The 20,573-nt window shown below is 53.5% G+C and overlaps 1 protein-coding gene across 3 annotated transcripts; it reads left to right on the top strand.

Moving 5' to 3' along the window:
* Positions 1 to 1,311: 1,311 nt before the first annotated feature.
* On the top strand, positions 1,312 to 18,968 carry INPP5K (inositol polyphosphate-5-phosphatase K). Of its 3 annotated transcripts, none has more exons than XM_054573303.1 (13): positions 1,312 to 1,468; positions 3,284 to 3,391; positions 3,704 to 3,812; positions 7,063 to 7,179; positions 7,525 to 7,700; positions 8,259 to 8,370; positions 9,052 to 9,161; positions 15,554 to 15,740; positions 16,808 to 16,945; positions 17,174 to 17,257; positions 17,395 to 17,499; positions 17,692 to 17,741; positions 17,892 to 18,968. In XM_054573303.1, exons 1-13 carry the CDS (start codon positions 1,416 to 1,418, stop codon positions 17,911 to 17,913), a joined length of 1,371 nt encoding a protein of 456 aa, XP_054429278.1. In that variant the 5' UTR covers positions 1,312 to 1,415; the 3' UTR covers positions 17,914 to 18,968. The 3 variants fall into 3 exon arrangements, with proteins under 3 accessions (XP_054429278.1, XP_054429279.1, XP_054429280.1); XM_054573304.1 differs by having other exon boundaries at positions 1,312 to 3,104; XM_054573305.1 differs by lacking the exon at positions 3,284 to 3,391 and having other exon boundaries at positions 1,449 to 1,468; positions 3,711 to 3,812.
* The last annotated feature ends 1,605 nt before the right edge of the window (positions 18,969 to 20,573 follow it).

Here is a 20,573-nt window from a genome sequence, read left to right as displayed (position 1 = left end):
CAAATTTTTGCAGGTAGGTTTCCAAAATTAAAACATCCCTTTGCCTTGGCTCAGTGGATTGAGTGTTGGCCCATGAACCTAAAAGGTCATCGGTTTGACTCCCAGTCACAGCACGTGCCTGGGTGGCAGGCCGGGTCCTCAGTTTGGGGTGTGTGAGAGGCAACCCATCCATGTATCTCTTGCACATCAGTGTTCCTCTCCCACGTGGATGTTTCTCTCCCTCTCCCTCCCTTCCACTCTCTCTAAGAAAATAAATAAAACCTTTAAAAAAAAAAAAGACATCCCCTTTTCATTTTGCTTATGCAAACATCACATATCAGAAAGTAATTTGGCTATTTCCTATTGTCAGTATTTCCTTTTTGCTTTCATCTCCTGTCTTCTTCACCTCTTCCTTTTTTTCCCATCCTACCAAGCAAAACATATTGAAAAATCCGGGTCTGTGAATCTCATGAACCTTGTTTGTAAAACTGAATTTTTCTGAGAAAAGTCACGGCTCTCATCAGATCCTCAAAGGAATCCATGCGCTGTACTCTCCGCCTCCCTTTCCCCCCGAAATACTAAACCATCGATCTGAAAAAAATAAGTTAATCTTTGACAAAGTAATCATTTCTTGTTCGGTCTTAAAATAGAGGCAGTGATTTATTTTTAATTCGTTGATGGCTAGTTTTCTGAGAGTCCAAGAACCCCGAAATGTCCAATGTGTTATTGGTAACCTAAGAGCGAAATCCGAAAAAACTTTAAAGTGGGCGTGGAGAACGAAGAGTGGAGGAGCCCAATGACCAACAGGAGAAAGATTACCTGGAGTTGGGTGGGGGAAAGAGACTGGACTGCAGGCAAGACAGTGGCTGGACGGCCCCCTCCGCACTTCGTTCTTTGGGCCTCAGGGTGCTGGGAAGTCGTCGGGGGAGGCGCAGCGCGTACATTAGAGATCTCAGGTTGGATATTAGCATAACCAGCCGGAGCCGAGAACGCCCCTGCAGGCGCGCCCACGGCTGGCGCCGGAAGACGGCCCCTCCCGGCCGGCCTCGCGCGGGGCAATCTGGGAGCCTGAGGACGGCGAGCAGAGCCCCGGCGTTAGCGTCCGGGCAGCCGCACCCGCACGCGGGGCGGGGCAATGTTACGTGGGGTTCTGAAGACACTAGGACACGCCTCACACGGCAGATCCTTTCAGCTCCTTTCCTCTCAGCCTTTCACCTTTTCGCGCTTGTTCAGAGTACCGCCTCTTCCCCCGGGCCGCACCAAACAGAGTGCTCCTTGCGCTCAAGCCCCGCCTCTTACGGGAGCCGAGACACAGGTCCGGAATCCGGAAGGAAAACAGTCCGGCGAGACCCAGCGGGCCGGGACCTGCCGCCTGCGCAGTGTTGATCGGTCCAGGACCGGCTGGGGCGAGCCGGCCAGGCCACGGCGTGGGGACGATGGCGACCGTGAACCCGTTGAAGCCGACCGAACAGAGAGGCAGGAGGCTCAGGTGAGGAAGGACAGGTCCGGGTTGGATCACTGCTTCCGACGCAATTGGGGCTGCGAATCTGGGGTAGAACCAGACTGGGAAGGAAGAGGCCAGGCCTACAGAGCTGCTTTTAGTTCGGATGTCCTACCAAATTATCCCATTGTCGAGCAGGCTATGTTAAGTCCTTTTCCAAACTCAAGCCGGCGAGCTATTTGCCGCTTGGGCCCCAGGCAGGTGCCCAGTTGGCTTCTGGAGGAGGCAGCAGTGTTGGGCTGTTTGGAGTTAAAGACAAAACGAAGCCTCCGCTGTAGGGTAGAAATCTGTTCTTACTTTTGATCAGTATTTACATCATGGGGTCTGCCTGATCCCGTTGTGACCTCCTAAAATCCGAAATCAGATTTAGGTAAGATGCTTTGGTGAAGTAACCATAGCCTGGACGCATGCTTGCTTTTGAGCAGGAAACAACGCTAATCACCAACTTAGTGCAGGTCACGGTGCAAGGATTTGCTGATAATTGTGGGACTTGAGAATTTGGGCAAGAAATCCTGGCTTTTGCTTCCCATTCACTTAGAGGAGGTCCCTGGGAAAACAGGAGAGTCTTGGAATAAAAGGGCTGCTTTTCTTAATCTTCCGTTGGACAGCAGGGGGAGATCGTAAACAAACGAAGCACAGAATCTCTGGCTGAGTGCCTGGAAAGGTGTTTTTTGTTTTGTTTTTGTTCGTGGAAAGGAGCAGGAAGTTGCTTCAAGCCGGCCAAGAATTTCTTCAAGTTGTGCTTTTTTTAAAACATGGACCTCTAAGAATGGGGTCTGGTGGAGAAGAGATGTTTTGTGATAACCTGGCCTTTTCTAACCCTCTCCCATTCTAGATCTGCCGCTGTTGCAGGTCCACTTCGTGGTGTAGCTAGGACTCAGAGGAGGCTTGGTGGCTGTTCTTGCTCTCCACAGGGTTTGTAGCCATTGCCTGCTCTGAACTCAGCACAGCCTGGGGCTTCCTTTGAGTGTTCCTGTAACTACGCGGTGGAGATCTGCAAGCCTCTCCTTCCTCTGAGCCTCTGATGGGAAGCCAGTGTTAATGAGAGTTGCTGATCTAGTTCTGTTGCATCCCTAGGGCTCATAGGAAGCTGAGATGGAGGATATCACCAACGGATGACTTTTCCCAAAAGAGGGTAGACTTTTGAGAGAGATGTTGAAAAACCTGTTAGGTAGAATCTTCTTAGGCTCTCTTAAATGCTGGCAGAATTAGTTGTGCTCTGGGGATCACAGCCACAGGAAGGAGTGAGGAAGGGAATGTGGTGTTATCTCTGTTATTTTCAAAATTCCCCTGCTGGGTCTTGCTGAGGCCTGTCAACAGGTGAAACTTGAACCTCCAGAATCATTCTGGTGATCCTAGGAACCCCTGGGTTGAAGAAGGGGGAGTGGGAAGTTGCTGACCAAGCCATAGATGATTGCTGCAGTGTGAATGGTTGGTGAAATTAATAAATTCCTGACTATCCACCCCTTTCCTTGCCTGATCCCAAACGTGACCCCAAAACCTCTGAGCACACCTTGGCAGCTCTGCTAGTGTCAAGAGCACCAGTGCTGCCAGATGTGGGCAGCTTTCGGCCTGCATGGAGAAGCCAATCCAGGGTGGGAATTTCCTGCTTCCAGGAACAAAGGTAAAGGTGGAGGGCATGTAGTTCAGTACCTCTGTCCCCACCATCAGGTGCAGAACCGTGTTTCCCACTGTGATTGCAGTGGATTGTGGTGCAGCCATTAGCAGTCCTACACCCCGTCCATTACCTGGGCAAGGTGTTATCCTCCTTCCTCCATGACTTCCTTTTCATCCCTTCCACAGCATACATATCGTGACATGGAATGTGGCCTCTGCGGCACCCCCTTTAGACCCCGATAATCTCCTTCAGCTGAACAACCAGAACTTGAATCTGGACATGTATGTTATTGGGTAGGTGTGTCGGCCCCTTCACCCACCCCTATATCTAGATCAGGCGAGCCTGAGCAGCCCCAGTCCCATGAGGAATTGCCGTAATCTGTCCTCCCTCGCTCTGGAGCGCGAAGGCTGGGAGCTGCATCAGGGCCAGTGTCTCCCGTCCTGGATCAGCAATGGCAAGGGGCTGGGGATTCACAGCCTGGGAGGGAGAGAGCATGGTCATGAGAACCCAAGGCTTGGCGGTCTGCTGAGGGCAGCACAAAATGTCGGTGGCAGAGGTAGCTCCCTCCAGGCTGGGAGGGAGAGCCTCTGACCCGGGTCGGGCAGTTTGCAGGAAATGAACTGTGGCATCAGGAACCTCCTTTCTGACGCCGCCTTTGAAGACCCATGGAGCAGTTTCTTCATGGATGTGCTTTCCCCTCTCAGCTTCGTCAAGGTAACTTTCAAGTTCATGGGCAATTGGGAAATGTGTCTTACCTCTTGTCACTGACCCCAAGTCCTTTGGTCTCCCAGTCAGGCTTTTGTATTGTTTCCCATTTATTTAAAGGCCTGAACCTCAGTGACACCTGGCTCCTGGCGCTCCTGCCTGCCTCATGCCTTTCTGAGGTAGCTGGAGCTCAGCTGGGACCCCAGGGGTTAGTTTCCACCTTGATGTTTTTCAGGTTGGGAGAAGGCCTCGGGGAGGTGCAGCAGGGCTTAGTAACAGCTCAATGCCTGCCCCGTCCCTTGAGCCTACCCCACCCCTAGCCAGTCTCTCCTCGTATGCCTGGCGTGCAGTCTCTGGGTATAATAATTGCTGGCATTTGTCCAATTTTTACATGGTATTAAGCATTATAAATAAGCTCTTTATTACGTTATTTTGAAAGCTTGACATCTTGTCCTGAAATATGAGTATTTTACAGATAAAACCAAGATTCAGAAGTCATACAGGCTGCCTGGGATTTGAATCCAGATCTTTCAAACTTCATAACCCGCATTCTTAACTACCGTACTTTGTTGCCATACTGCTGAGCTTAAAGGCTGGCAGGTATCCCATGGCTAACCCTCTGGTATCAGAGGGTATCCTCTGATTATAGGAGTCATGCACCACAAGTTCTCAGGAGCCCAGGGATTGGAAAAGGGGAGATAGGTGCAGAGTAAAAGGGTTGTCAGTCTGAAGGCTCAGTGTTCTTTGGGGAATTATTTAGCTCATGGGAGAACCCACAGGAAGGCTCCTGATTGCTGAGCTTCACATTTCCATCTTGCAGAGCTAAGGGATGAAACATAGTCGCATTCAAAGCACCTAATGCATCGCTTCTTGAAAATACCAGAATTGCCCTATACCCTTCACTGGGTGGCTGGATCTCTTTAGAATTAATTCTGTCACCCTAGTGTGCCTAAGGGCGCTAAGGCCAGAGTTGGGACTCCTCCCAAGGAGGGCGGAGCTAGGAGGAGGGGATGTAGAAAACGCAGGCCCTGCCCAAGCCCTTGGCTCCCTTCAGATCAGACTGGGGCCTCTTCCTGCAGACACGGAGCTAAATCCTCTCAGAGGGCAGAACCACTTCTCTCGCCACCCACTCCCTTCCCAAGACTGGCAGCCTTCTTGCACCTTGGCTAACTGGCAAGGGATCAGTAGAATGGAACTGAGCCAAGGAAATTAGCTCAGCGTGTGGCAGGGACACAACCCATTCTACCCAGGCCGCCTCCCAGGGTTGGGAGGCCAGTCTGAGGGCCTGGCACCCAAAGCAAATGACCCTCCTATCCCCAGCCAAGAATTGAGGTGAAGGGGTGAACCCTCGTAGCCTATTTCTTGGACAGGAGGTCCGTTGAGAAGCCTGGGGCTGCCCCCTTTGCTGGCTCCAGGACTCCCAGTCACCTCCTTTCTAGGCCTTTCCTTAGCCCCACCCACTTCATTTCCTCTTAACTAGAATTTCCCCTACAAATCTCCTGCCTTTCCCCGCAGCCCCACCCTATCCCAATCTGAGACTTTCCTGCCCTTCCCCCACCCCTCCACCTCCCTTCTTCACAAAGCCGACTGGTGCCTTTGTGGTAGAGCCCAGTGGCCCCAGTCAGCTCTGGGTTAGGATTAAACTTGAAACTCTTCTTGCATCTTTCTTCCTTCCCTTGGGAGTCAGTCCCTCATAGTGTAGCCCTCCTCTTACTTTCATTACCACCTGTGCTTGTGAAGGGTAGAAACCAGGACCGGTGGAGGGTGGGATCGTGGACACAGTTGTAGCAACCGCGGCCCGACCCTAGGTTCTCATGCCTCCCTCCCTCAGCCCTGGGTTTGGGGTTCCCCCTGCTTTGACTCCTCTACTCTGCCAGAGATCCTGACCTGCAGGATCAAGTTTCATAATTCCTGGAAGGCCCCAGTACACACTCCCCACCCGGGGATTTCCTCCTTGGCCTCTGCACCTCATGCTCCGGAAACAGCTACTCGGATGGTGGATGTAGACAGCCTGCCTCTGAGAGAGGGTCACTCGCTGTAGCCCATTCTCATGCCCACCCCGCTCCGTGGCCACACACAGCAGGGCTTTTGGCAGTCCTGGTACTTTGACGTTTCTGTCCAGGTAGTCCTGCGGTTCCTTAGTCTCTCCTTGAGCCTCAATCCTTCATCTGAAAACCAGGGACAGTGGTCCCTTACAGGGTTGATGTAAAGGTTAAATGGGATATGAAGCACTGTAGCAGCTGTTCTCCCCAACCTGCGAACACTTGTCCTCTGAACTCGCTGTTATCCCTGCTACATTGCTTTTGTGAACATCCAGCTGCCCACCATCGGTAATTATTTGGGGGGAGCATTTTCTTAATTTTCACTGAGCTATAATGTATGCAGAAAATAAGTGTACTGTTTGAGGGATTTTATATGTATATACATCCATGTTCCTGTCAGTCTAGTCAAGGGTCAGAATATTTCCAGCACCCTAGAAGGCTTTGTCATGTTCGTTCCCTCCATTTATTTTTAAGAATCCTTAAACCAGCCCTGACTGGTGTGGCTCAGTAGATTGAGCACTGGCCTACAAACCTAAAGGTTGCCGGTTCGATTCCTGGTCAGGGCACATGGCTGGGTTGCAGGCCAGGTCCCCAGCTGGGGAGAGGCAAGAGGCAACCGATCGATATATTACACATTGATGTTTCTCTCCCTTCCCCTCTCTCTCAAAGTAAATAGATAAATCTTTTTTTAAAACAAACAGAATCCAACAGCTGCCAATTAATTCTTCCAGCATCTATGAGATAGATTCTTGCTCTATCAGTGAAATAATAGGCTGGGAGACTTGCCCAGTACCAAATACTAAGAGCCCAGGCCAGGATTTGAACCAGATTTGGCTAACTTTAAAGTCAGTTCCCTTACCCACTATCCCGTCTAGCTGCATTCCTCTGAGGCCCTGGCCCTCAGGGTGGTGGCACAGGGGTACCCGGGGGGCCTCAGGAGGACGTCCTCGGTGAGAGGAGCGCCCAGGCCTGCATGGGGCGGGGGCCGACGATCGATGCCCTCCCGATGGCCAGACGCCCTGGCAGCCCTGCCTTCTCTGCCGTCAGCCCCCAGGCCCAGGCCCAGAAACAAGTGTGCTTAGCTCCTGCAGTGCGCCATTTAGCAGCTAAAGCGAGTGAAACTCTGAGACTTGAACTGAGATGCCATAGAGCCTGGGGAAGGGCACGCTCAGCCTGTGCAGGGAAATGAATGACCATTGTCCTTCCCTGTCCTTCAGGTCTCCTCTGTCCGCATGCAGGGGCTCCTCTTACTGGTCTTTGCCAAGTACCAGCATTTGCCCTTTATCCAGATCCTCTCTACTAAATCCACCCCCACTGGCCTCTTCGGGTACTGGGTAAGAACTGAGTCTTGTCTGAGCCGTGAACGGGGAACCCTCCTATTACTGGGCCTGGAAGGGCCGGGTGCTTTAGAGCTGAGCAAATGGAAAAAGGAGTAAAACGAATCTTGGCCAGGCTAGTGCCCTGCATACCCACTCTCCTGCCTCTGGGCGCTTAGTGCCCTGAGAGCTCAGGCTGGGTAAGCTGGGCTCGTGGATGGAGAGCTTGCCCTGGGAAGCTGGATGTCTGGCACTGGGAGATCCTGTGGGAGGAGAGACCCTCTCCCGTCAGGCCTACCATGGGAAAACAGGTGTGTCCCACCCAGAGCAGCTTCCAACTCTTCTGCCTGCCTGTCCTACCAGGGGAACAAAGGGGGCGTCCACATCTGCCTGAAGCTTTACGGCTATTACGTCAGCATCATCAACTGCCACCTGCCCCCCCACATGACCAACAATGACCAGCGACTGGAGCACTTTGACCGAATCCTAGAGATGCAGAATTTTGAAGGACTTGATATCCCCAACATCCTGGACCATGAGTGAGCATGCAGTCGCAGGCCGCCGCCCCTGCCCGCTTTCCCACGCCAGCCCAGCCAGTGGCCTCTGCGCGGTCACTGCTGCGCAGCCAGAGGCCGTGGGTGCCCCTCTCCCACCCTCTCCTGTTCTCGTCCCTGATACCCCCTCTGCTCTCTTACCCAGCTTTGCCTGCCTCAGGTCTGGGACCCATTCCCCTCCCCTGCCTAGAAGCCTCGGCCACTTCTGAGCATGGCTGGGCAGGCACCCTGTGGTTCCTGAGGTCACCCAGAGGGCTGGTTCTCAGCCTTGCCGGGTGGCCAGTTGAGGGCGGGAGCTGGAGGGAGGGCTGCAGCCTGCCTCTATTTACCCCTTGTCCTCAGGGCTGGTCTCTCCAGCTTAACCGATGGGGTGGGAGCCCTGAGAACAGCCCTGCTGGGCCTGTGCGCTGGTCTTCACGCAGTCCTCTCCCAGGCTTGGGCTTCTCGCCTGCGGCCCCTGGAGTGAACACGCCTGAGCCACCTGTTGTGCCTCCTTCTCCGTCCTCATCACAAACCTCAGGCTGCTTTCTTTTCTTTCTGAAGTGTCATTGTCTGGTTTGGAGACATGAATTTTCGGATCGAGGACTTTGGGTTGCACTTTGTTCGGGAATCCATAAAAAATCAGTGCTACAGTGACCTGTGGGAGAAGGACCAGGTATTGGGGTGGGGGGGTCCCGAGGGGTGACCTGAGCCCACGGTGGAGGTCCAGCATGAAATGTGCGGAGGGTGCTCAGTGCCTGTTCCCCTTTCCCAGCTCTCTGAAACCGCTGTTCCCAAGCAGGGAGGAGTCCAACAGGGCTTTGCTCCTGGGGGTGGGACAGCCAGTCCTGGCAGGGCCTCGCCTTCATTTGGGGGAACCAGGGTGTAGCTGCTGAGTGTGCATCACCACAGGGAGTGAGAGGGGCTTAGGCCTGCTGAGTACCAGTCTCCTTGTATCCCTGTTGTCTTCCCCATCCTCAGGCTTGCTTGCCTCCTAGAGGATGAGATACCACCCATTTGGGGAACCCTGGCTACCCCCCATCTCCCCTCTGACACTTTTCTGCTAGTGGCTCCCAGAAAGATGGAGTTCAAAGTCTGGTCCCTATAGTCCAAGAACTGAGAAATGGCAGGCAGCTGCCCGCCCCCCGGGACTGTGGGGTGATGTTTGCGAAAGGATTTGGCTCTTCTCCTGGGGGTGGGGATGGGGTGCTGAGGCTGTCCCTGGAGCCGAGAGGAAGCGAAGTGGCAGTGTCGTTGCTTGCCTCTTACCTCCCTCTGATGGCTGACCCCTTAAATGGAGTGTGCTGCTGGCCGGGGTCAGGACCGCTGGGGGACGAGGCTGCGCCTTTCTCCGCAGCTCAGCATTGCCAAGAGGTGCGACCCGCTGCTCCGGGAGTTCCAGGAGGGCCCTCTGCTCTTCCCGCCCACCTACAAGTTTGATAAGAACTCCAACAACTATGACACCAGGTGAGGGGCCCACCGGTAGAGGATCAGCCTACCATGGACCTGGAATTAGCCGGTGAAGAGGAAATGGGGAGCCTTGAAGCCTGGGCGTCAGACAGCGCCGCCCCAGTGGCAGTGGGAGCTGCCTGAGAATAGAAGTGTTAGGGGAGCAGGAACAGATCCAGCCATCGCCTCTCAGGGGTGGTGCCTCTTACCCGCCAGAGGCGCTGACCGCGGGTGGGAGCTGTCCCAGATTGTCCTCAGACAAGGCAGGTCGGGGAGCCGGTGCTGGCAAGAATGGGGGTGGGCAGCGGGGCAGGTAGGGCTGGAGAAGGAAAAGAGGCAGCTGCTTCCTGACTTATAAAGGGCTGCTTTTAAGCATTCTGGGAAGCCCCGTCCCCACTCCCCAGGGCTTTCTGGTCCTCCTAAGACGGGGGCTTGGCTCAGCAACTTACTGGTGTTACATACCCCTGCCCTCACTGTGAGTGGTTCACGTACTCTTCAGGTAGGTGAAGTAGTAGTCATCAGTAGAGAATTTTATGGGGAAAAATATAGAGACAGTGCATCTAGTCGTTAGAGGTGCAGCTCTGCATCTGCTGTATGGCCTTGGCCAAGGTATTTAAGGCTTGTTTTTGTCATCTATGAAGCAGGGGTGACGACAACACCCACCCATCCACCTGGATTGAGGATTGAATGAGACCTTGCATGTACCTGGTCTTGGCACCCAGTAGGCACTGTGATAACTGCTATTACTGTTTTTAGATCATGTCTTCAGATGGTAGTTTTACTGAAAACCTATCTAAGAAGCCGAGAAGGGGTAACCACCAAAACCTCAGGCTTAGGACGAAGGGCAAGAGCAGCTCTGGCAAAAGGTCCCTGGCCCAGCTTAGGGCAAGGGAAGAAAAAGAAGAACCCCTCACATGTTTTGGGGTCTTCCAGGACGGCCCAGGCCTCTGGGATGTGGGGGGGGTGGGTAGGTACCCCGCAGCCAGGCCAAGGCGAGAGGTAGGACCACTGGCCCGGCGCTCGCAGGGGCATGACAGAGCCACAGGGGCCCTGCCAAGAAGCGGGGTGACCCGCCGCAGGGATGTGGAGCAAGGCAGGACGGGGTCATGGCCTGGGCAAGAAGAGGCCATGAACACTGGAAACGGAGTTCAGCCAGGGCAGTCAAGCAGGCCAGGAAGGAGGTAAGAGGGCAGTCTGCAGCTGGCGCGGGCCCACGGCTGCAGGGAGACTGCCATTCTCCCCGGCCATCCGTTGGAAATGAGGGTCATCGCAATTGTAAGGCCTTGGGGGCTGGACCCTCCACCAGATGACTTTATTTTATTTTACAATGCTCACAGTTGGTTATTCGTGTTTTGTTTATGTATGGCCTCCCTAATTTACAAAAAAGTTGGGATAGTTTATATATTAGTTTTCCAATACTGCATAAGAAACCAATCCAAATATAAGAGCTTGAAACAACACGAATGTATTCTCTCTCATTTTCTCTATGGGTCAGGGCACTGTGTAGCTGGACCCTCTGCTCTCACAAGGCCACACTCAGGTGCTGGCTTGGGCTGATTCAGTGTCTGCACAATTCATTTCCTCATGGCGTGTGACTGTGTTTCCCATTTTCTTGCTAGTTGTTGGCCAGGACAATTCTCAGCTCCGAAGGGTTGCTGCTCTTCATCGGCAGTTCACAGCCGAGCCGTCTGCTTTCTTCCTCCCCACCAACTGGCTTTCAAACCTCCCTCGCCATCAGGAAGAGAGCTGCTGACAGGCCACATAGCCAAGTGTCCCTTTGTCCCCTCCTGTGTGCATGCAGTCTCCTGTTTGGTAGGGCAACCATCAGAAGACTACATGGAAGTCCCTGCAGACAGCTGGGTCTAGGCTGCAGTTGACAGGGACTGAGCGTGGGTAGAGAAGCCCCGACATGTTAAAGGACTTCCTCAGGTGGCTTAGCAAAGGCTGGCGGAGCTGGAGCTCAGAACTGGATCTCTGGACCCTGGCTCACAGAACTTTCCCCTGGCCCGCAGTACCTCTGAAGCACTGTTCTTTTTGCCAGCAGCAGCAAAAAGGGTGGGCGGGATCAGGACAGCAAATTCTTGCTAAGGAGGAGGCAGATACTTATCTCCACATCACAGATACAGGCCATGTTGCAGTTGATATTATTGAGCACTTTTTACTGCCAGGCATTGTGCTCAGGGCTTTGCCTGCATCACTTGACTTAATTCGTACCATAACCTCATGAGGCAGGCACTTGTCACTGACTTTTTACAAATAAGGAAACTGAGTCTTGGAATATCTAAGTAGGATAGTAACAGTAAGTGATCGAGCAAGAATTTGAACCTGAGTCTGTGTGACTCCAGGAACGGGGAGCTGGGAGGACACTACAGGAAGACGTGATAACTAGAATACTGCTGGCTGGGGCCAGAGGAAGCGGGGAGGTCCTGCGGTGGCCAGGGCCTGCGCCCCGCGCTGGGAGCAGAAGCCTGCCCTCCTTCCTCATCAGATGTGTTCATCTTTGACAACCAGCTCAGGCATCGTCTCTAGTAGAGAGCCTTTCCTGCCCCACCCTTCACCGTCTCACTGAGAGTTCTCCTGCCCTGATGCCATCACAAGCCTTGGGTACACCGTACTTTCTGTGTGGCTTTTAAGACACAGTGTGCCTTTCTTGCTGTGCTGTGAATGCCAGAGCACAAAGATAGAACCTGATTTATGACCGTCCCCGGGGTGTAGCATAGTGCCTGGCATATGTTTAAATTGGGAGCCTGAAAGGATAAGAGGGAAAGATACAGTATTTAAGGAGCAGTCGTCTAGTAGAGGGACCCACCCATAGCAAGAGATACAAATACACACTATCAAGTCCCTTGGCTGGCAGATAGAAGGTCCCAGAACTCTTTGTGGAAGTGCCAGAGGAGGCTGAAGCGGATGGTGAGGGGAGCAGCTGAAGCCAGGAGGAGTCCATCAGAGTTGTCAAAAAGGCAGCAGAGTTTGGCAGAAAGAAGAGCAGGCATTCCAGTCAGTCAGCAGCACTGATGAGGGGCAGATTGAGTGGAGCCTGGCCCAGCTGCACCAAGTAACAGCGAGTTGTGTGCAGGGCACGGGAGGCAGCTTCGCCCGGCCACGGCAGTGTCCCGGAGCCAAGATGTAATGAGAACCGAGGTCAGCTCCATTACAGGGGAGGGTGAAAGGGCTGAGGGCCAGGAATCCTGCTGAAGTCAGGGATTGCAATAGGGTTTTGTTACATGAACCCAGGCAACCTCTCTGCTAGGCAGTGGGCAGAGGATATTATGATCAATCTAGTCAAGTCTTGTGTCCAGAGTACAGTGAGACACTTAGAAGCCATCTACAGGAAGCTGAAGGGGAAAGTGCTTTCAGACCCAAAATGGAACACAGCACTACTTTTGGATCAGTAAATGGGCTCCATTTTCTAGGCTTTAAAACTGAGAAAATCTTGCAAAGCTACTTGGTTTTAACTTTTTAAAGATAAAGGCATACTAATCTCCAGAAACAATTCTTGTATTCAGTCCTGACCATTCTGCCAAAGAGCATTAGTGAGACCCCATTCACGTAACACTGTAGGACAGCTCTGGCAGCTGTGAGCCAGCCACAGGGCAAGCTGGGGAGACAGAGTGCAGTGGAAGGAGCACAGACTTCACAGTCACCAGACCTGGGCAAGCACCCCACTTCCACCTGGACAGGGTGACCTCTCTGAACTTCGTTGTCCTCTAGGAGAAAAATGCAATCTGCCACTTTCTTCCACTGCTGGAAGGATTAGAACAGTCTGTGAGACAGTGCCTAATGCATAGAAGGACCTTGTTCAGCTGTACTGTTACTAGCAATGGGTAACTGGGGGGATATGTATAATATTTAATTGGTACACATTTATTTTGCTTATTTGTTTATTTTGTTTGTCAAGCTCCTCGAAGACATCGTCAGGTCTCATTTATCAGATCCCCAGTTGGCCCGGCACATAGTAAAGGCTCAGTAGATCTCGCGGAAAGAATGAGTACTGCTGGCAGCCACGGGGACCCTGGACCAGGCCACGGAAGAGGAGGAAGGGCCGAGAGGCACTGAGGAGGAAGGGACAGCCTGTGGGCGGGCCTTGGGGAGGATTCGACATGACAGCGAGTCTTGGGCTCTTAGCTCTGAGGGACGCTGGGGAGAAGGAATTCTTTGAAAGGGAGCGTGGTACATTTCTGTGGTTTATTACCAAATTTTGAGCACGTTAGGCCCTGAACGTCCGAGACTCAGTGTAGCCTCTAGGACGGAAATACCGCATTCCGTTGTCCTCTGAACACTCCTCAGAAGAGTGAACGGTTGAAACAGTCTGTGGCGGCCCAAGCAGATATGGTGGTTTAGCCGGTTACTACTACTTGACCGCTCCCTTGACGCGTCTTAATTTATTTAATCTTCATAATGGCTCTTTGAAGTAGGTACTATTATCAGCCCATCTTAGAGTTGGAAAAACCAAGGCTGGAGTGATGAAGTCACTTGCCCAGGGGCACATTAGCCTTTTTATCTTTTAAAACTAGATTACTGGTTTATTCTAAAAGGATGTACAGTGACTCAGGAACAGGCAGGTGGAAGAGACACACAGGGCAAGGTACGGGGAAAGGGCCGGGGGCTTGCAGGCCCACCACTCTCTCCGGTCTCCAGTGTTCACCAGCCTGAACCACAGGCTCTCAATGAACAGGGCAGAACCTTCCCCCAACTGGGCTCCAACCCTAGAGTCCATGTCCACCATTGAGGTACCATTTCTGCCTCTCTTGCTAGAAAACTATTGCTGTAGAAATGACAACAGCATGTGAGCAACATTTATTTAAAATAGTAATTGAATAAAGGAGAAGACAAAAATAGCATTTCAAACTGATTATAAGCCTATGAAGCTATATATACATTAAGATTAGATGGGCATTTTTGAGGAGAGAGATTGAGTTTGGGGTTTTTTAGTTAGTTTGAGTTCACAAGCAGTTGTCAAGTACCTCCTAGGTGCCAGGCTCTGTACTAACACCGAGCATACACAGGGGACTCCACAAACCAGTCCCTGCCTTCCTGGTTCACACACTAACTGGTGTGCCAACTGGGAAACAGACAGCTATGATGCAATGTCCTGGTCAAAGTACTGGTCTGAATGCTTTGGAGGAAAGAGGAAAGAGCAGGGACAGTTTTATGGCGAAGACATCATTGGAATTGGGCCTCCCACTGTGAAAAAGGGTGTTCCAGGCAAAAACTTAGAGTGGAGTAAATGTCCTGACAGGGGCTCCAGCGCGGGGTGGGCCTGGGGAGCGGAGAGAGGGAAAGGCGGGGGTCTCAGGCTCCTGAGCGCCTTGAAAGCTGCACCCGGGGGGGCTATATTCTAGAGGCAATGAAACTTCTATTATCTGACTCATCTGACCAGGCTTTCCTACTCTGTGGTCATTCAAAACCAAGGGGGAGGAACCCAGAAATACCAGCTCCCCCCCCCGCCACCCCATGTCAGGACTCAGGGTCTCCATCCGGAGGGCGGGGCCCGGGGCCCAGCCCATCTTCCAGACAGGCTGCTTGAGCAGGGCTGGGTTAGGAGTCAGGGACTTGTCTGTCTTGGGGCAACTACAGTTACTTAGCCGAGGAAGACACTCTTGTCTCCAGGGCTGTAGGTCCTCTCTCAAGCTTCTGAGGGAAACTGGTAAGTGAAGGCCAGGTGGGAGGCCTCGGCAGAGTCTCTGGAGAGCTTTATATCAAGCACTGTGCTAAACAGTGTGTGTGCTTTAACATACCGAACTCTCAGCAACCCTGTGCAGTAACTAGTTATCGTCTCAACTTTACAGAGGAGGAGGCTGAGGCCTGAGAGGGCTCAGCCAGGTGGTGCAGAGCACGTGCCCTGTGGTCAGGCTACCTGGCCTTGAGCCCTGGCTCCACCGCGCAGGAGTTATGTGACTGTGGGAAAGTTACTTGCCCTGTAAGCCTCAATCTCTGCACCTGTAAGGAGTGAAATAAACAGTACTGATCACAGGCATGTAGTGAGCATTCCCTGCACACTTCCCTGTCGTTTCCCAAGGTTGCGCATTTAGTAAGGGAGAGGCCAAATGCAGCTCAGGATCTGTCTGACTCCGAAATCCAAACCTCAGCTTCCCTGATCTTCTGCTGCTTTTGTTTAAGAAATAAGAAAAGCCTTGAAATGAAATGTTTCTGAGCCACCATTTGATTCATAAAAATGTAGACTGGACTGAGGATCCTTGGCTGAGTCCGAGAAAGGCCAGTGCACTTTGGATTCTGTTGCGTACCTGCCTTCTGCTGCCAGGCCGTCCATGCTAGTGCTCCGGCTCTGGCCCGGGGGCTCGTGGCTGCTGACGGGCCCCAGTGTCAGGGGCTCCAGCAAGCTAGCGGGGGTACCCAGTGCTCACCTGCCAATGCTTTCTTTTCTCCCCGTTCTCTTTGCCCACCCCCAGTGAGAAAAAGCGCAAGCCTGCATGGACTGACCGCATCCTGTGGAGGTTGAAGCGCCAGCTGCACAGTGGCTCCTGCACCCCCAGGCTGCCAGCCCCCCACTTCTCCCTGTGTCTGAGGAGCTACATCAGCCACATGATGTACACCATCAGTGACCATAAGCCTGTCACCGGCACTTTTGACTTGGAGGTGAACTTCCAGGCTGCCCAGCACTTGGGAGAGGAGCAGCCACACTGGGTCACATCCCGAAACCCTCCTGCCCTGGATTCTAATGTCAGCAGGTCCCCCAGGGGAGACCTGTAGGGGGACATGATTGCCTTTCCTCCCAGGTCAGATATCCCAGCTCTTCGGAGGAGCTGTTGATGGCTCTGCCTGCCAAAAACGTGCTCAAGCCCTTTGTGAATAGGTTTCCATTTCCTCTTGGTACTGTCCCCTGGGGCTGAGTTCCATTATGCTTATTACCTGCTCTGTGAAGTAGGACTTCCTTTTATTTGTCCTGAACCTGTCTGGATCAGGTAGCAAAAGGAGCTCCCTCCATGCTTGTAGTTTGCCATCCAGTGACCAAGTCGATGTTAACCTTTGAGCTGCTGGCTGCCCTCAGCCTTTACCTTCTCATACTGGTTTGACTGTCTTTGTACATTTGTTCCTTCTATGTGCCTTTATCTGTCCTTACCCTCCCATGAAAAGCTGAATTTGGGACTTTGGGTCAGGAACCCTGAAGGCTTAGCCACAAGCTACCTGGCTCCTGGAACCTGTCACCAATTCACCCCATTCAGTCCCGCCCTCACCCCTCCGCACTGGGCTCTGCCTGGTCACCCAGCTGGCCCTCAGCCCTGCCCTTCCTGCCAGGACCAGCCATCCCTGTCAAGCCTGTGGTCCTTTCTCTTTTTTTTATTTTTTATTTTTATTTTATTTATTGATTGTAGAGAGAAACGTCGATTTGCAGTTCTACTTATGTGCGCCTTCACTGTTGCTTCTTTTGTGTGCCCTGACTGGGGATCGAACCTGCAATCTTGGTGTATTGGGACGACTCTCTAACCAACTGGGCTACCCAGCCTCGGCCTGGTCTTTTCTCTTTCTACCTGGCCAGCCAAGGTCTGCTACTTTCTCAGGGCAGCCTAGCATTCTGTGCCCACCACCCTGGTGCCTCTCCCCACCCTGCCCCTTACTTGTTGGAAGGGCACAGTAAGGACATTTGTCTCAGAGAAGGGAATGATGCTATGGATTTTCAACCCCTTTCCCATCCCTGTGTGTAGCTGAACCCATTGGTCTCTGTCCCACTGATCACCCTGATGCCAGAGGGCCCATGGACCATGGAGGACGATATGCTGATCAGCTATACCTTGACCCCAGACTTCCCCAGCAGCCCCTGGGACTGGATTGGACTCTACAAGGTGATGTGATGGGTGAGGCGGGGAGTCCATCAGCCACACCCCTCTGGTCTATCCATGCTGGGACTCACGAGAGCTGGGCACAGACTAAAGAGCTCACCAAGGGACTGACAGGGAATGGGTGGGCATACAGTATGATAGCCAACCTAGGGGTGTGGCCACCCTCTCCTTAGGATTCGCCATAGGTCCTGTGTCCTCAGACCACTGACCGCCCAATCCCCCCTCTCACAGGTCGGGCTTCGCCACATTAATGACTACGTGTCCTATATCTGGGTCAGGGACAACCAGGTCTCCTTCCATGACGGGTCGAACCAGGTACCTGCCCCCCTTCCTCAGATGGGCATTGCACATCTCCAGCAGGAGGTCCTGCTTGCCGGCTAACTTGTCAGCAAGAGCTGGGTGGGACCCAGGGCTGTGGAGCTGACACCATTCCTGTCCACCCTTCCCTCCAGGTTTACATCAACATCAGCGATATCCCTGAGACCGAGGGTCAGTTTCTCCTCTGTTATTATAGCAACAGTCTACGTTCCGTGGTGGGGATGAGCAGTCCCTTCAAGGTAAAGTGGCTGGGTGGGGGAAAGATGGGCAGAGGACTTGAGCTTGAACCCCTCATCCACTCCCCGAGGCCACAGGCCTAGGAGCCAACGTGTGTACCTGGGGCTGCATCAGTTGGGGAATGACAGTGACAAAACAACGTGGAGGAAAACCTGCTCTTCCCCCTCCGCTCACTGCCTGTCTTATCCCCGCAGATCCAGCCTCGTGTCTCCTCAGAGGAGGACCCACGGGGTGAATCCCAACCGTAAGTGTGAGCTTCGGTGAGAAGGGATCCAGGGCGGAGGCCGGAGCTGGCAGCCAGCTCTGCTCAGCACTTCTAGGAGCGCCGGGGCCGGCAAGCATCCTCCACCTCCCAGGGGGAGTCCTGGCCACACTCTTGCTCTCTCCCGTCCAGGTCTCTGGAATTGGCCACTTAAGCACAGGGTTTTGTTGCTGAGATATAAGTGAAACCAGCTGGTTTGTCAACAGTGAAGACCTGGGGATAGTCCACCAAAGGTGGGAAGGACCCTCCAGCCTTCATCTCATTCCTTGATTTTCCCCCCACGCAGTTTCAGTCGTGCCCAAGCAGGCCTGCCAGACACATGCCCCATCTGGCACGGGCCCGCATTCTTCTCGCACCATCCTGGGCCTCAGGCTGCCGGGGAGGGGGAGATGCTCACATTTGTACAGGCTCCATAGACTCGCTGGCGCAGGCAGCGCTAGGTTCCAGGAGTCTTGGCATCTCATTCCCTGTCCCCCGGGGGATGGGAAGAAGGTCTGGGATCCTTGCTTTGGCAGAAACAGTATGGCTGGGTGGGCAGGATGGAGGGGCCCCTTCACCCAGGCTCTTATCTGGGGGTGGTGGGCGGCTGGGGGGGTGGTCTGCCTGCGCCCCTCTGCCTCCATGGAGTGTGACCCAAGAAGTTCCAGGACCTGAGCCGAGGACTGGACCCTGGTTCACTGCTGGTGGATCATGCCCCCAGCCTGGCATCTTGTGAAGGGTTGACAGGTGGTAGAGGAGCTGCGGCCATAGACTTCTCCAGGGCAGTCTTTGCCCAGTCCGGCCCATCTGCCCCTACGCCTGCCTGTGGTCATTGGCCAGAAACCTGCCCTCTCTCTAGACCTCACTGGGACCTTGAAGCGGGGGCAAGCAGGGCAGGCTGGAATGAAGACGTTTTTGAGAATCTGCCCCTTGGGGTCTTCAGAGAACATTCTCCAGGTGCTATGTGGACGTGGCCGTCCCTACTCCTACTACTTGCCTCCAGCCACTGCTGATTCAATGGCCCTTCTCCCAGGAAAGGACACCTCAGGGAGCCTGCTCTGTGACTCACACCAGTCGTACAACCTGGGACTGAGGCACACTCCAGCTGCTCTGCACCCTGTACTTCACTCTGGGAGCCATGTGTGTCATCAGGAACTGTCCCCTGGCCCCTAGCAGGCCTTGGCTGTTTGTGTTTTCTCTGTTACATGGGGGGAGAACAAGAAACATGGCTTTTACACTCATGTGTGCCACTCCTTCATGATGGCAGTGGGAAGGGGTACCTGGAGAGGGGCCTTTGCTAGACTCCAGGATGAGGGCCCTGTAGATCCAGACTAGACTTTCTGTGTCTGCAAATGGCATGTGACCTCGGTGAGATTGGGGTGAGGGTCTGAAGTAGCAGCCCTCTGGGTCCCTGGCCCACTTGAGGCGTGTTAGTGGGCACTTAATTCACTCTGCTGCTAAGTAGAATGGGTTTCCCAGAACTGATAACTCAGCAAAGGTGCTCACTCTGTTCTCACTGGCTCCTCGCCGGCCACTCCCTCACACCTTAGTCTTGAGCTTTGGTCCTGAGTTAAGCTTTCCAAAATCACCATCTTGTCTTTCTGCCCCAGATCCCCCCTACCCAGAAGTTCCCATGGAAACCTTTCCCTGCCCCCAACATGCATACACCCCTGAGGAGCCTCAAACTCTTGTGCTTGCCCACTCCCTTCCCTCCTGTGCACAACCATCATGGGTGCTGCCACACAGCACCCTGCATTTGTCAGACCGCTGAGCAGAAGTATGCAGGACCAGAGCAGGGATGGGTCAAGACCTGAGTTTGACCCAGTTCCATCTCTACGCGCATAGTCTCAGTTGTCCGTAAAATACAAATAATACACCTGTTCACAACATAGTTGTAAGAGAAGTTACACAAAAGAACAACACTGTACCTACCTCCATTTTTTTTTAGGAGCGAAACATTGACTCATTACCTGGATTCATTACCTCTTGTACACCCCCAACCAGGGACCTGGCCTGCAACCCAGGCATGTGCCCTGCCTGGGAACCGAACCGGAAACCTTTTAGGTTCACAGGCTGGTGAAAAGGTTGGGAAGCTCAAACCACTGACCCACACCAGCCAGAATGAACTAATCAGGATGAACCTCCTCATTCTGATGAATGCAGCCCTGGGGCTGGATCTCCAGGGCTCTTGAGTCCAGGGGTGCCCCGTTTCTCCCATGGAGCAGGCTTGTCCTCCACATGCTCACCTCTCCCCTTCTCCCTTAAGTCGGCACTGGCCCCTGTACCCGCCTCTTGTTGCAGGGCTCCTCCTAGCCTGGCAGGGGTGAGACCAACAGGGACTGAGAGGCGGGAAGGGGAAGGGGGAGTGCTTTCCCTCCTCTTGGCCCCAGTCAGGATATGGCCACTCTGGGCCCAGCCCTGACCCTCTGGGTGGAAACAGGAAATATGTGAGACTTCGTGTGTGCTGGGTCTCTGTGCCTGGCTCCATGGCTGATAAGGGCCATTGTGTGGCTGCCGGGGATGAGCCTGCCCTGGATAGATGTGCTGCTTCCTGGAGGAAGGAAGGAAGCTTTGCTGGTCTTTCCGGGGCGGGGGAAACTACGAGGAGGGAAGAGAATATGCCTGGGGAAGGCGACTGCCCAACGCTGGACTTCACCCCTCCCACCTACCCCCATCCACTTCTCCCTTCTCACTTCCTGTAAGGAATGGCTGGAGACTCAAGGGCTCAGTCCCAGGCCAGGAAAATGTCAGCTGTGATTTGGCAACAATACATAGAAAAACAAGAACATTCAGGGTGGGGGACACCTGAGGGTGCTAATGAAAAAGTAAGGATCC

The sequence above is a fragment of the Pteronotus mesoamericanus genome, unplaced genomic scaffold (genome assembly GCF_021234165.1).
Source record: "Pteronotus mesoamericanus isolate MK-2021 breed Mesoamerican mustached bat unplaced genomic scaffold, CSHL_Meso_final contig_246, whole genome shotgun sequence".
In the NCBI taxonomy this organism is placed as follows: domain Eukaryota; kingdom Metazoa; phylum Chordata; class Mammalia; order Chiroptera; family Mormoopidae; genus Pteronotus; species Pteronotus mesoamericanus.
Note: the sequence above shows the minus strand (reverse complement) of the source record. Positions and strands in the feature narration are given on the sequence as shown.

Bases quoted from the DNA above. Each gene is read 5' to 3' on its own strand.
- INPP5K (XM_054573303.1), top strand. From the start codon at position 1,416: ATGGCGACCGTGAACCCGTTGAAGCCGACCGAACAGAGAGGCAGGAGG. The intron at 1,469-3,283 runs GTGAGGAAGGAC...TCCCTTCCACAG, and splicing joins CAGAGAGGCAGGAGGCTCAG to CATACATATCGTGACATGGA. The intron at 17,742-17,891 runs GTAAGTGTGAGC...TCTCCCGTCCAG, and splicing joins CCACGGGGTGAATCCCAACC to GTCTCTGGAATTGGCCACTT.